At 37.9% G+C, this 14,838-nt stretch overlaps 5 protein-coding genes and 1 non-coding gene across 6 annotated transcripts in view; 2 read left to right on the forward strand and 4 right to left on the reverse strand.

The window, feature by feature from the left end:
- The window catches only part of Cbr-lys-8, a gene marked incomplete at both ends in the record, with an annotated part of 10,229 nt that extends 9,121 nt beyond the window's left edge, over positions 1-1,108 (reverse strand). The window contains 2 exons of the mRNA XM_002630709.1: positions 537-813; positions 858-1,108. Of these exons, the coding sequence (XP_002630755.1) occupies positions 537-813; positions 858-1,108 (528 nt within the window). The remainder of the gene's footprint in view (positions 1-536; positions 814-857) is intronic.
- A 1,408-nt stretch (positions 1,109-2,516) lies between these two features.
- On the reverse strand, positions 2,517-3,652 carry CBG02447 (the record flags this gene model as incomplete). The annotated part of the gene is made up of 4 exons (XM_002630708.1): positions 2,517-2,639; positions 2,697-2,867; positions 2,913-3,285; positions 3,354-3,652. The coding sequence occupies 4 exons, from the start codon at positions 3,650-3,652 to the stop codon at positions 2,517-2,519; spliced, it is 966 nt and encodes a 321-aa protein (XP_002630754.1).
- Positions 3,653-4,740: 1,088 nt separating this feature from the next.
- On the forward strand, positions 4,741-6,901 carry CBG02446 (the record flags this gene model as incomplete). Its single annotated transcript, XM_002630707.1, has 8 exons — positions 4,741-4,950; positions 5,185-5,400; positions 5,447-5,564; positions 5,615-5,900; positions 5,955-6,140; positions 6,188-6,317; positions 6,579-6,666; positions 6,717-6,901. The coding sequence occupies 8 exons, from the start codon at positions 4,741-4,743 to the stop codon at positions 6,899-6,901; spliced, it is 1,419 nt and encodes a 472-aa protein (XP_002630753.1).
- A 284-nt stretch (positions 6,902-7,185) lies between these two features.
- Positions 7,186-8,361, reverse strand: CBG02445 (the record flags this gene model as incomplete). Its single annotated transcript, XM_002630706.2, has 3 exons — positions 7,186-7,436; positions 7,668-8,072; positions 8,298-8,361. 3 exons carry the CDS (start codon positions 8,359-8,361, stop codon positions 7,186-7,188), a joined length of 720 nt encoding a protein of 239 aa, XP_002630752.2.
- A 1,388-nt stretch (positions 8,362-9,749) lies between these two features.
- CBG28977 lies at positions 9,750-9,822 on the forward strand. Its single transcript has one exon. It is a non-coding gene (tRNA).
- A 2,553-nt stretch (positions 9,823-12,375) lies between these two features.
- Positions 12,376-13,926, reverse strand: CBG02443 (the record flags this gene model as incomplete). The annotated part of the gene is made up of 4 exons (XM_045242567.1): positions 12,376-12,667; positions 12,712-13,150; positions 13,225-13,342; positions 13,843-13,926. 4 exons carry the CDS (start codon positions 13,924-13,926, stop codon positions 12,376-12,378), a joined length of 933 nt encoding a protein of 310 aa, XP_045092300.1.
- Positions 13,927-14,838: the final 912 nt, after the last annotated feature.

Genomic DNA, 14,838 nt, shown 5'->3' on the forward strand with positions numbered 1-14,838 from the left:
TCGGGAAAAATTATGATCTCGAAAAAAGTGTCTCATGAAAAAATTTGCTGTTTTGGTACAGTTATTTTGTACTTCCTATCAAAATTTCGGATGATTCTCGAAAGTTTATAACTCGGTCAATATTATTTCCATTTATCTAACTTCCACGTAATTCATCATCCATCCAATAAAAACATGCATCACATACCGCTCAAAATAGCCGTTATTCCTATCATTTAGTTTTCATATCGGCGGCTTGCGAAATGACTGAAATTCATAACGCTGAGGTAATGGACTTCCTAAAATTTCAACATCTCCAAAATCAAATTTCAGTTAACTCAAGAAATAGTCATTGGACACGTTTTATTGAATAGACAATAGACAAAAATTAAATAATTTCGAGATACGGTATCGAAAGCGCACGAATTTGTTCGAAAATCTTTTGCTCATTTCAAGACCGACGATGAACCTATAGATAATTTTTTGCCGCAAGATATCGTAAATAACTTCAAAAAACTCCGGAAAATCTACTCTCCCCCTTCCTGTAAAAAACTTACTCTTGCTCTTGAGATGATACTATTGATGAAGTTAACATTGTTAGTGGCACTGGCTGGCCAGTTGGTTGGAGAAGTGACTTGAATCCAAACGGATCTGATGGTGATTCCAGCTTGAGTCAATCCTTGATAAACTTCATCCAATTGTTGGTATCCTTGCTTGCTGGATGCTGGTTGTGGAGTCATGTAGATTTCAGTTCCGAGTCCAGCGTAATAAGCATTTTGAATAGTGCTGCAAGCGTTGGTGTCGAAGGATCCTTGTCCAGCTGGGTTATAAGCACTGAAAATTGAATATAAAGAAAAATAACATTTATAAACATTTACCGAATGAAGGCAGCGGCATATCCGGCTTGTTTAATGCATTGGAGAGTGCTTTGGGAGGCTGGCACAGACAAATCAACAGCGAAAGCGTAGGATGCCAAATTGGCTGGAACTCTTGGAGCAGCCTCGGCAATAACTTGTCTGAATTTGACTGGAAGAGAAGAGTCAACGAATGGAAGAACTTTAACAGATGCTGGAACCGATTGGGCAGCAACTGCCAATACAGAAAGAACTACTAGTGATTTGAGAAGCATTCTGAAATTTCTCGGATTAGCTACAAAGAAAGAGAAGTCGAAATTAAGAAAAAAAAAAGAGAAGTGTGATTTATACATGCTCTTATCAGTAGAGCAACGGTTAGTACCGCCTGTCCATCTGAATTTATAATTTTGGAAAGGATTATTTTATCAGTTCTCAACTATTTACACAGTTTTTGCGTTTCGTTTATGTCCATGATGGGAGTACCGGGAACGTGGGTGTGATGATTTCATTTACAGTTCTGATTAAAGTTATGATCTTCTGGAAGATTCTAAAAAATGTAGAAAAAATATGTTTTTTTTTCTGAAATTCTATTTGGAGTTAAACGGGACTCGAAAAAAAACAAGCTGTATTAAAATGTACTAAACGAAAAATGATGTAATTTCAACCTAGCCTGCCTACTTCTTTTATACATGAGTCCCATTTCCAGCTGATCAAATACTGTTTTCTGTGTCCCCCACATATATATCGTCTAAAATCCATTATACAATATTTTACCGTTCACAATGAGCTGTTCAAACTGAAACCGTTTTGAGGAGGAATACGTTTTGGGTCAATACGAAAAAAAAATCACGATCGAAAACCACCTAGCCCAGTTCAGAAGCACAAAATTGACAGTCTGCAAGAAAAATGATGTCAGTTTCAGAGTAAAGCAAAGAATAAAGAAGAATTCGTCATATTTGAACAGCAGAGGAAAAAAAGGAATTTCTGTTTTTTGAGATTCGATCCGGAAAATGACGTTTGGAGTTTGCAACTGGCTTACTATAGATTCTTATATCTACTTGGAGCAATCTGGTGCACTGATCCGTTTTATCATGACCACGTTTTGATAGAAAAATGGCATAAGTTTACTGAAAATATAGCTAGATGGCCTAAAAATGCTTGAAAGCTAGGCCATAACTCAATATGGCCTAGAAAACTCAATTTTCATTCGGTTTCGTTGCCTATCTCTCTCCAGATGACTATTCTAGGTCAACTAGCTTCATGGCCTAACTTTCTCCGGGTGAAATTTCGACTTTATGACTATCCAGAAAATACATTTGGTAAAAGCTAGTCCACACAAGCTAGATAGCCTGAAATAATGATTGAATTTTCAGATTTTCCGAGAAAAAAACTTTTTTCAATTTTCTGACTGAACCGTCTGAATTCTTCTGGATTTCAAATGACCCAGAATTAAATTTTTCAAAAATCAGTTCATCTTATATTCACAATATGCTTCACTCCATTCAGAGCTACAGTATCCCGGAAGACTGGTGAAAATAAAATCAAGAATTCAAATCCATTCATGATATTCTCTCCTTGTTTGCTTGCTCTTTTTCGTTCCCCCTTCTGAATACACACTGTCCCAATACACTTTTTATTACAATAAATTATACAATAAAAAACCGGATGACGTCATGTTAAAAACTACGGTTTTGGAGGTGGACCGAAAAATTGTTTGAAGTCGAAAGTCTCCGGTTGATACCCAACTTTCGGCAGTTTTCTTTCTGCAATCCGATGCCACGCGGAAGCAGAAGCATGGTGGAAGAACTGAAAATTTTATTTATGTTACAGAATTCTTTTGGCTGGAAAAAATAAAAAACTTACGCTCAATTCAACAAGAACGCTCTGAATTTCACCCAAATGATCATTTTTCACCTTCAAATACTTTTCTTTCACAAACTCTGAGATTGACTTGACATATTCAGCTCGAACAGTTTGAGAGTCTGGTTTTTGAAGTTTTACGACTTTCCCCAGCTCTTTCTTCATCTCAACGTACTGAAAAAGGAGGTTCAACTGAAAATTCATGTTTTTCAAAATTACCCTCGGCCAATGAACGTGCAGGAATTTTTTCAATTTCTTCATATGACCTGGCGCCTGTTCCTGAAGGTTCCTCTCAGCAGCTGCTAGAATTTTAGAGTTCTTTGCGATTGCTTGGTTCATAGCTGGTTGCAAAAAAGTATCCGACTTCCAGAAGTTCTCCGTCTGTACCACTTCTCTATTCAACTTCTCAGCCGCTGCTTGTCCCTTTTCACTTTTACAATTATCCATGTCATTAGTGCCATTTCCACGTCTGATCATTGTGAGAAGAATAGTGTGGATTTGAAACATGGCCACTTTGTATTCTTCCATTGTCTTTACCGTTTGAGCCAGTTCTCCTTCCAGCTGGAGACACGCTACATCCGTTTCGTCTTTTCTGGAAAATTTAAAAATTAGAAAAGTTTAAAATAATAATTTAAACATCAATGATTTCAGAAAACTTACGGTTTCTGAATATTAAACTGTTGTTTTGTTAGTTGTTCCTGAATACTCATTTTCGATCCACCGTTATCCATTTTCACAGAAACAGGCTTCATCACCTTCATTCGTGCACTTCTAGCATCTCTTCTAGCTGACTTGTTTATATTTCCCTTCTTCTCCATTCGAGATACATCGGATTGTTGTTTGGCTGGAGACTTCTCTTCCTTTTCGCGACACATGGCCTTTGGTTTGGGGCCAGCAGGGGTCGCCAACTCCGGCTCCGATGCTTTCTTCTCCGGTCCATTCTCGTCGGGACTTGACATAGCTGAATAGGGAAATTTAAAGTTGAAGCAGTGAGGATATCAACACCTTTTATTTTGATTTGATACCTGAAACTGAAAACGTGTCACACATGGGCCATGTGTGACATGGATAACTCGACAAGAAATGGATATGAAATAGAACAGCGCGTTCATAAATAATGCGTCAGGGACTGCAAATAAAATTATGTTGAGGAGGCGGGAGAAAGTATCAGATGTCAGATTATTGAGCGGTTCCAAAAAGGGAAAGGTTCTATACTAGGTGGTCTTCTGTTTGAACTATTTATATTTTGTGCTTTTGTAATTGCATTCAATTTCTGAACTTCCGATTTTTGAATCCTGATCCTCAAAATTCGAAAAATGCAAAATTCGAAAAATTTCCATTTCCCAAAGTTTGAGCACTCAGGAATTCGGAAATTCGGAAGTTAGACTCGGAAGCTTAGAATTTTTTTTTGAAAATCAGAAAAACTTGGAGATTTGGATTTGAAACACTTTTATGATTAAAGAGCTCTCGAACGTCTGAATATTTACTTTCCGAATTTCTGGAATCCCTTATTTTTGGCTTTCCGAATTCTCGGCTTTTTGACCTTAATTTCCAAAATGTTAAATTTCGAAACGACCAAAATTTTGAGCTTCTTGAATTAGGAATTCCTGAAGCTCTGAATTTCTAAATTTCAATATTCCAAATTCATACCCTGAAAAAAGTCCCTAAAATGTGACGAAACCTCTTTATAAAATCATAGGTATTGTAAGCGGAGACCAGGAGGTTTAGTCCCGGAGGGGCGTAAACCGGCTGGTGCAATTTCATTCTTTTCCAGATATATGTCACATTCTAACTTTGAATTATCTTTTTTGCTTTTTGTTTCATCTCCGACATATAATACTTTTTGTAAAAACAGGGATATCAATCGACAAATTACATACATTTTATTCTGATCCTGTGAAAAACGAACTTTTGATACTTCGATCACTTTTTTGTAACCGAACGTCTTTTTCTTTTCCCACTTGAAACCATTTCTATTTTTGTCTCCACTTAAATTCAGTAGACCTTGACAGAAATGTTCTTTATTCTGAATCTCACTGTTTCAGAAATGCTAACAAACAAACCAGGCTTCAAAAATCTCCGAGCAATCGGGTACCAAACAGATGCTCCATATGTGTCATTATCCGATTATTGTTGGTCGTTCTCTTGTCCAAAACCAGGAGCTGAAGTCGAATTTCTGGATCTCACTTTTCAAGTTATGAACTCCACGGGAACTATCATTCAGATTGATGCAGACATCGAACAATCCATTGAAATGGTAAAATATGTGTAAGCTGCAATATGTAGAATGGTCCCTATCTATTAACTTTGAGCCAACTTTTCTCGATTCCTGTAAAGATATAAAAAGTTGTCAACTGAAAAATTGTTCTTCATAGTGTCGGAAGTGTTTTTACAGTTGACACTATTTTGATATCAAAGAAAGTGTGGGGGTCCTTCTATTACAGGTTTTATGGCATTTTTTGTTTATTTTGTGATTCAGAATTCATTTCAGGTGGCTAATGGTTCAGCTGATATCACTCTAGTAACAGCGCGACAAACTTTGGAGCGAATGAAAAAGGTTACACCTTGTGCTAACCCATTTGGACAAAAAAAAACTGTTCAGGTTGATTTCACGACACCGATTGGTTTTGTCTACTACGGATATTTAGTGAGAGAAATTCCAGAAATTGCAGTTGCTGATTATATAATGGGACTGTTTGACCTAGATGTGTGTAGTTAACTATGCTTTCATAGTTATGTTTTTTTAATTTTAGACTCTTGCAATACTGATAAGCTTTGGAATCATTATTGGATCATTGGTTTATTTGTACACTTGGCTTTTTGATAGAAGAATACGAACCATTTGGGATTGGATGATAATTAGTTGTTCTGGTAACAAATTAATAATCTGAAATTGATATTTTAATGATAAAAATTTACAGCTATCATCCGTCAATTCATGTTTAGAATCTCATCGCCAATATGTGCACTTGTGGTAATTGGATTCTGGTTGTGGTGTTGTCAAGTTATTATAACCTACTACGAGGCGAAACTGAAGAGTTTTCTTCTCCTCTCTCATCACCGTGGTACAATTTTCAATACTTTGGATGGTGTTCTAGAAGCAGCAGAGCACAAGGGTTGGACCCTTGTCATTCAAAAGTGGGGATACACTCCATATCTATACTGTAATCCGGAGCAGTGTGAACGATTAGATCGACTAAAGTCAAAGTAAGTAAAAAGTGTTTCAATTTTAGATTCATTCTAATTTTCTTAACGTTTCAGAATAGTGTTTCTTGACATCGACGACGACATGAATCTAGTTATAACTCAAGATAAACATGTTGGCTTCTCTGCTGTGGCTAGTGATCTTGCTCAATCGGATATCACCTATTTCGATTATCATTCGAAAATCCTATTTGTTCGAGACAAAATAATGGCTCCAGAATATCTGGCATATGCTGTAAACAAGTTCGTTTGAATTCACATATTTCGGAAGAAACCAACTAACACTTCAGAAATATCAAAGGTCTCCGAGAAAGGTTCAATCGTGCCGTTGCGTATACCAAGAATGGATATGACACAGTTCGGTCCAGATACATTGCATCATTTGCTAACTACAATTCTGTGACTTCACAAACTCAAACTGTAAATTAAATGATTTTACCGCAAAACCTGTAATAGAAGGGCCCCTAACTTTCAACTTTGAGCCAATTTATCTCGGTTCCTGTCAGAGGTATAGAAAAGCTTTCAACTGATAAAATGTTTATCATATTACCAGAAGTGTTCTGTCAGTTGACACATTTTGATATCATGCATGGGAATTGAGATAATTAGGCTTAAACTTGACAGTGTAGGGGCCCTTCAATTACTGGTTTTACGGTATAATTTAATCTTGGGCGTTTTTAGGTCACCGTACTTCAAACAACTCATTTCATTCAGTTATACAAGTTCTGTCTTATAATTTATGCAGTCGCGGGAATCGTACTTCTACTAGGTAAGATGAAAATAAATGTACAATTCACTCATTGAAAAATTATTCTTCAGAAATCCTAATATATCGGATGACACGACACTTTGAGGTGTTCGGCCACACTTACAGCTACAGTTTATCTGGTTTCGAATGGAGATTCGCTCGTCCAAAATGGGTTCATTTTCCCAGAAGAAATACTGTAATTCTACCATTGTCCAAATCTTATAGCCCTGAAAGAAGACGTGTTACTGTGTGTTGACTGGTGTATTACAAACGAATCAAATTTTATGATATGTTTTCATTTTTGAAATAATACCGAAATATACCGAATACTGTTTGTCAATGTGTATAGTATGAGAAAGGCAAATTTCAAAGAAAGATAATACTAGAAAACAATTGGCAATGAATGAAACGTTCAAAATACAATAAATATTACTGGAGTTCGCAATTTGGGTTCGAAATTTGTACAGACATTTGGTTGGGACTCAATTTCCCTGGTTCGTTGTTTCGTTTACTGAAAAAAAGTTAAGTGTTTCTGAAATATTAGGCATGAAGCCCTACCAATTTAGCTTGACGCTCAACCCATCCATCGATGGCTGATCCGATCTTCTGCTCATCCTCGCTTTCCTCATCTCCTTCATTCTTCTGTTGCTTGCGAGCTTTGAGTGGCATGGCAACTGCGGCAGCTGGCCAGTTGGCGGTCATTCTAGCAACATCTGGCCAGTTGGCTGGAACTGGTGGCACGTAGTTGTAGAATGGAGTAGCTGGACGCCAGGCAGCTCCGTAGGTGGACCCTAAAAGAAGAAGACGTTGGTTAGGTTCATATTGCATCCGAGATGCGGAAGAATATGCATTGGGCAAATATTGACTGCCCCCGGAAGTCTCGATAAAAAAATCTGGTCGCCTATTTGTTGAAAAGCCGCCCGTGTGTTTCCCTATTCACACCTTTTCAAACGAAATGTTGCATGTAAGGTTACAACATTTTCTAAAGAGCAAAAAACTGGTTTGTCCATTTAGTGACTTACAGATTGGGCAACAGAAATATGGTCCAATATCTACAGAGTTGGTGGCATAGCAGTAAGACTGTGGTGGGCATTGTGGCCATGGTCTCTTTGGATCGCATTCAATTGGAAGGGATGGTCCTCCTGGGCACTGTCCGACTGGAGCAACTACTGGAGCAACGACGGCTGGCTGTTGGAAGAGTGGAGCAGCGACAACTGGAGCAGCAGCGACTGGAACTGGGGCGAATGCTGGACGGACCAAAGCTGGAGCAGCTGCTACTGGGACGGGAGCGAAGGCAGGACGGACAAGAGCTGGAGCAGCAGCTACTGGAAGAGCTGGAGCCGCGAGAAGCACTGGGTTACGAGGAACTTGAGCTGCTCCGGCCAATGGAGCAATGTATTGACGACGTTTGCTGCTTTTGCCTTCTTCTAGAAACGAGGGGATATGATTCAGAAGTTTAGAAATATGAATGGATTTTTTTGATGAACCTTTTTGGAATAATTTCAAATTTATCACATAGATCCTAATTTGATTAAAAAGTAGGTAATTCAAAATTGAAAGCTGATACTGGTAGAGAAAAAAGAGATTCAAGTAAATTGCCCAATATCGTAAGAATAGAAGTTTTAATGAAAATCTACAAAAGTTATGCTTACCAGTTGAAGGCGCAGCGAAAGTCAACGCAATCAGAATCGAAGTCGTTAATACTTTTCCAAACATTGCTTGATGATGGAAAAAAGCGAAAAGATTGATGGGTATTTGTTGCCATTCATCTCCATTTTATACTGCTCCGCACCGGGTTCCGTCCTTTTTTCTTTTCCGCAGCCCGCCTCCTCCTCCTGCCGCCTCCTTTTCTCTTTTTTCGTCGTGCCGTCGTGCGGAAAATCTTTCCGGGGCAAAAGAGGATGAAAAGTTACGTGTGAAGTGTCAAATTCAGGTTTTTTGACAGTTTTCATTCTCCTTCGGTAGAAGAACTCAGTGTCTAGGAATAATGAATGGAATGCGAGAGAAGAAGAGGAATGTCAAAGGTTGAAATGAGTCAGATGATGAATCTAGTTTGGATAACAATACGTACTTGAACTTTTTCTCCGAACACATTCAGATCCAATTACTGTATTTTATTGGGAATTTGACTCCTTTACCCGAGTTGAACATTAAAGAGAGACATTTTCGATTTATAGCAGAATACGATTTTTAAATTCTGACACATAAAAATCGGAGCTATGGAAGAGGAAAACCAGTGACCGTGCCTGAAGGTCCCAAAACGGCAACTACTGTAATCTAAAAATACCTTTATTTTCAGAATTCAGAATCAGAATGGAAACGGCCACCGGCATACTTGTCACGGGCGGGGCCGGGCCGGGCTTTTTTCCGAATTTCGAAAGCCCGGAAAAAAAATTCGAAAAATTTTTTTCGAGTTTTTTCGACCTTTGTAGATCAAACAGATGAACAATCCGAAAAAACCAAAAAAAAATGGAAAAAAAAATATATTGAGAGCTCAAAAGCTCAAAAATGCAGAATTTTTGATACCGGGCCTTCCGGGCCGGGCCCGGGCCTTGAAAATTTCCTCAGGCCCGGCCCGGCTCGGAATTTTACAAGTATGGCCACCGGCGTTTCTCTCCCACAGCTCCCCTTTTTTGTACCAGAAAAATAAATTTCGGAAAATTTTTGAATTTTGGGGTTCTCTGAAAGCTTTATGCAGGGATTCTCGCCAGTATACTGTAGTTTATTACTGATGGAGTCTTAGAAGGACTTCCGCTTTCGATAGTTAAAATTTTCTAACTCCTATTGTTTCTATTCAATGAACAAACTACAGAGTTCAAATTACTTCGAATTTTTAGAGATTTTTTTACAGATGAAATTTCAAGATTGCTCCTTCCCGTAGTTATTTTTCAATTCTCCATCATTTCCAGATCCACTCTTCCAGTCTCTTTTAACCAATTCCCACCTCATGCCCAAATCTCCCCCTCTCCTCTTCTCATGTCTACCCCAGCACACTCCTTTTCCTTCTTTTACTCCCCTACTCGTTCTCCTCCGTTTCTCTTTCGCTCTCTATGTGTCCTTGCAGTCTCCGTTCTTAGTGAACATCACAAAGAGAGGTTTCTATCGGTCCTATGGTGTAGTGGTTATCACGTCTGCTTTACACGCAGAAGATCGCCGGTTCGAACCCGGCTAGGACCTATGTTTTGTAATTTTTAATTGTAATTTTTTTTGAGATTTAAACTTGATTCTTGAAAATGTCAGGATCTGAATTACCAGGAAGGCGTCCAGAAGCATAATTTTTGTTTACTCTATTCAAACTTTTAATTTCAATGATTTCAGTATCTCTTTTCCAGTCTGTGTATGATGCACAGGTCTATGACGTGGCTTCCGCTTCCATTGTTCACACAAATTCCGAACCTTCTCTCTTCGATTTCAACATAATCATGCTCATCATAAACCTGTGGACATGTCTTGTGTTCTTTTGTGTTCTTCCTCAAATTTCCAACACTTTTTCCTTTCTTGTATGGCCGACTACTTACGGAGGAGCAGAGGGAGACGGCACTGACCAAACAATTCACGTGTGTGTGCACGGAGAAAAAACGAAGAAGATGAAGAAAAGTTGAAGGGAATGGTCATTCAGAACAATGGATTTGTCCTGTCGGGTGCGACATAAACGATGGCAGCAAAAAGGTCTCCGTGGCAGAGTAAGCCCGGGGGGAGAAGCAGAAAAAATGTCTGGAGGAATGTGAAAATGTGAACAAACTATGAACATTTGTGTGCGTATAGGGGGAGAACTTCAATGAATTGACTATGAGGTGCGAATATATAAATTCTGAAAGAATGAATAGAATCAAAAAATATTACAAAGATCTTGAAGATACCGTATTTCCTCTAATATAAACCCACCCAAACTGTCAACGTTAAGCCCACATATCTCGATTTCTAAGGAAGATATTAAAAAGTGGTCAACTAACAAAATATGTTAGATGTTATGAGGATTATTTTGTTAGTTAACCACTTTTTGCTATCTTTTACAAGAAATGAGATATACGGGCTCAAAGTTGACGGTCCGGGCTTTTAGAGCATTAGTGAATGTACTCAAGGTGTAATAGAGTTTGGTTGGAACTTTCATTTTTGAGATGCAAAACGCTATAAATTTATTTTGAGGTCTTTTCAAGTGTATTTTTGATTTTGCTATACTTGAAATCTCATTTTTCCACAATATTAAGGTACAGTACTCGCCAATGGTCAATAAGGCTTCAGCCGAGATCCTGAAAGTTGTCAAAATATCAACTTAAAAATACGTTTTGCCGAAAATCAGCTTGAAAATACGTTTTTGTATATCTTCTTGACCGGTACTGTATATGATTGTTCATAACTGAGCATCTTTTTATTTGCGTTCATATATAAATAATGGTGTTTTATCGTCTTTTTTTCCCACAAGCGAATCTTATATGATTTCCGGATGAGACCAAACTACAGCTCTTGTGCACAAATAAAAGTTCTCAGACGTGGAAAGTTGTAGTCTATGCCAGAGGTTAGCGAATCAAGGATCAAGATTAGGATCAGAAATTGAATATGTTCGAAAGAGTTAGAGAGCTAAATAAATATTCGAATAATGGAGAAAGCAAGATGTTGAGTTTTGAAGATAACTGAATGAAATCATAAGACACAATAATTCGTTGTTTCGATGATCGTTTCAAAAATTATTGTGCTCAACAGTTTTCCCTTTTTTTCAATCAGATACCTTGCTATTCGATAACTTGTTCCATCTTTTGCAGATACACTTATCAAACAAATATAAAATATATAAAACTGTACAGATCATTTCCGGTTTGCTCATTTTCCCATCCAATCCAATTAATCTGATATATCAATCAGTTTTTCTCCGACACATTGACTCTTCATAGGTGTCAAGTTGCTCACACTTTCCTCCTACCGAGAGCTCTCTTTTCGACGTGAAACCGGACCGGAAACAGAGAGCATGGGAATCCGTGATACGCAGAGAAAGTATTGGATACTACTGTTGACACAACCACAGTGAATTTGAAGGGGAAAATTGAAAAAAAATTAATTGATGGTGGGGAGTTTTTTATCTTGTCTGTTTGAAAAATCACACGATTTGGACAGAGTGTTTTGTAAAATCTGAATATTCACAATTTATGCAGAAACACAAGAGCAAAACTTATATGTGGAAAAACCTTGTGCGTTTCAATGTATTATAGAAAATCTATCTACAGGGTGGCCCATAATTACCCCGACTTAAGTTTGTACTAGCATAAAACTTGAGTAAAGCTTTGTACTGGGCTCAAATTTAGAGTAGGAAAAATCAAAAAATTCATCAGTAAGCTGGCAACGTTTCAATGTATTTGATCGACTTTGAGTTGAAATATCGCTTGTCAGAGTAGAAATATCGCTTGTCAGAGTAGTTCACGAAAATGACAACGGTGTGCAAGGAAAATATCAATTTTTGGACAATCATATCAATACCTAGACTTGAGGAATCGCTTTGAAAATTTCAGTAGATTTGAATCAAATGTAAAGTTTTATTTCTACCATTTCTTGTGCCTTCAAAAAAATATGTCCAAAGATACTTATACCCTTTTTTATTAGTCCGGGTGATTTTGCGCCACCATGTACATCGGTGCAGAGATTCAAGAAAAAACGCATATACATCAGCTTCCTATAACACATAAAACACAAGTTCATTGACATAAAACCCGTTGAAATAATACCGAAAGCTAAATTAAATTACAACTTCGATGGATCATCAGATTGGCTTCTGACAAGAGCTTCCTGTTGACAACTGGCAATCAGAACTCCATCTCTTCTCCAGATTCTTCCCTCAATCGTAGCTCTGGATCCAGATGCAATACGAGATTTACATTCGAACAGAAGCCAATCATCTGCTTTCACTTCTGCTTTATGGAACCATACACAGTGATCGAGAGAGAAAAGCATTGATGGAATGAATCCATTCGAGTAATGTGGACTGACGGCTGTCGAGACGAGAAGAGAATCACTGTTGTAAGCAATCAGCCATCTGAAAGTTAAACATGCCTGAACCGTTTACTATTTTAAAATCACCTGTGCAACCTCTCATTGTCACTTAAGTCTCCTCTGGCTCTCATCCAAAAGTGCAGTTCGGGTTTCTGGTCGCTAGCGAAACCGTAATAATTACCCAAATTAGTGCACCTCATTTCGAAAAGATCCTGATCATCTGAATACACTTTTGAATCGTACGATTGAAGTCTCCAAAGCATCGCAGGTGGCGGAGTGACTTCTCCTTTTTCCACTAGGGATTTCATATAAGGAACTGCATCTCTCATACTCATCAATACTTCTGGACATGGCACCTTTGGCATTTCGGATTGATGAATGATTGAACTTTTCTCTTCCACGTGGAATGAGCATTGGAGCACGAAACACACTTTTTCTTTTTGAATTGCTTCAACGGTTCGAGTGATGAATGACCGACCCTCACGGACACGACGGACGTTGTATGTTATAGGCTCTTTGGTGTCAACTGAAAGAATACCCAATTTCAATTTCATACCATCCATTAAAACTCAAAACATTAAAATTCAAAATTAGACTTACCATTCAAAATGAAATAAGAATGGGTGGAGTGTGGCTTAAATTTCTCTTCGACTGTCTTTTCAGCAGCAGCCAGAGCTTGAGAGAATATCAGACCACCGTAAGCAGCTGCATGATGAGCCTGGCGACCATTTGACAATGTTGCTGGACTGAATACGATAAATATAACTACAGTAAAACCTGTATTAGAAGGGCCCCTTCAACTTTAGAGCCCCCTCTAATAGAAGGGCACTCAGAGAGAGAGAGAGAGAGAGAGAGGGCCTGGAAAAATAGAAGGGCCCCCTTCAAAATGTGTTGTTTGGATCTAAAAATTATCTAACATATTCAGTAAAAAATATTCCAAAAATTTGTTGAAAAACTCTTTTTTGCTCAAAAACTTACTCAATCCTTATGAAATATATAGATTTTCATTAACTTTGAATAAAAAATTCACTAAATTTTTCAATTAAAAATTTCGGAAAAAATGGCTGCCAAAATAAAAAGTCCCTCTCTAATTGAAGGGCCCTGTAATAAAAGGGCCCGCCGGAGGTACCTCGGAGCAATAGAAGGATCGTTCTAATACAGATTTTAAGGTAAATAAAAAATACAGCACAATTCTTACCTGAAGGAATCTTTGCTCACTTCTGTGAAATCGAAGAATCTATCAGCAATCTTTTGATAGTTTTCCACTTTTTTGAATTCAGATTTCAAGGGAACCGCAGTCATGATTCTGAAAAAAAAACGGTTGGGAGAATACAAATGACGAAAAAGGTAGGGGAGATTCTTATCTATTTGTTGCCAATTGTAGTCTGTTTTATATTCTCTGTGTCTCGACAAAGAATAACCTACCCAGGCGTAGTATGGCATGATTTATTTAGTGGGCGATCTAATTGTTTTTTAGATTTCGATGAATACAATGTACTTTATGAATTTCATGAAAACTCACCCTCTTCTGGAAAATGTAGACGTAGCAATCGGGAGCAAATTTCTGATCAAAGACATCTTACTAGAAAAATGAATGGGTACTGACGATTGTTAGCTGATCTAAACTACACGTTTTACACTGTAGGTAAGTGCAAAAAACAAGGAAACAGAGACAGTTTATATACCAGAGATACGCAGACAAACGAAAGTGACGAAATGATGAGAAAATAAAAAGAACAGAAGGGGAGTTCTGGGTGAACAGAGGTCAGTGAACATTGATCTATGGGTATAATGTAGTCATGACTGTAGTCATTGTAGTACAAGGAAAATGAATCACCTAAAGTTACAGGGTGGCGCACAATTACCCGGCCAGATAAAAACGGGTATATCTTTTGACATAAGAATTTTGGAAGTACGATAATTGGTTGAAATATAATTTTACGTTTGATTTAAAGGGGCAAATCTAGGAAACTGGTCTGGGTACTCGAGTGATCTGAAACCGGAATTGAGTGTTTGGATGAAGACGAGAGAGTGTTTGGGAGATGAAGAAAGGCTTCACAGGTGTTCTAATCACTAATTATTTAGTCCGGAATGAAAATATTTTCAGATGGCTACTGGCATGCATGAGTGATGCTATTCTCATCCCTGCCGCAATGTCTGCCCATTTCTCGTGAGTTTCTGACTTCAATATTTTTCAATTTCATTCGAAATTAT

Source organism: Caenorhabditis briggsae, assembly GCF_000004555.2.
Source record: "Caenorhabditis briggsae complete genome, chrII, whole genome shotgun sequence".
Taxonomy (NCBI): domain Eukaryota; kingdom Metazoa; phylum Nematoda; class Chromadorea; order Rhabditida; family Rhabditidae; genus Caenorhabditis; species Caenorhabditis briggsae.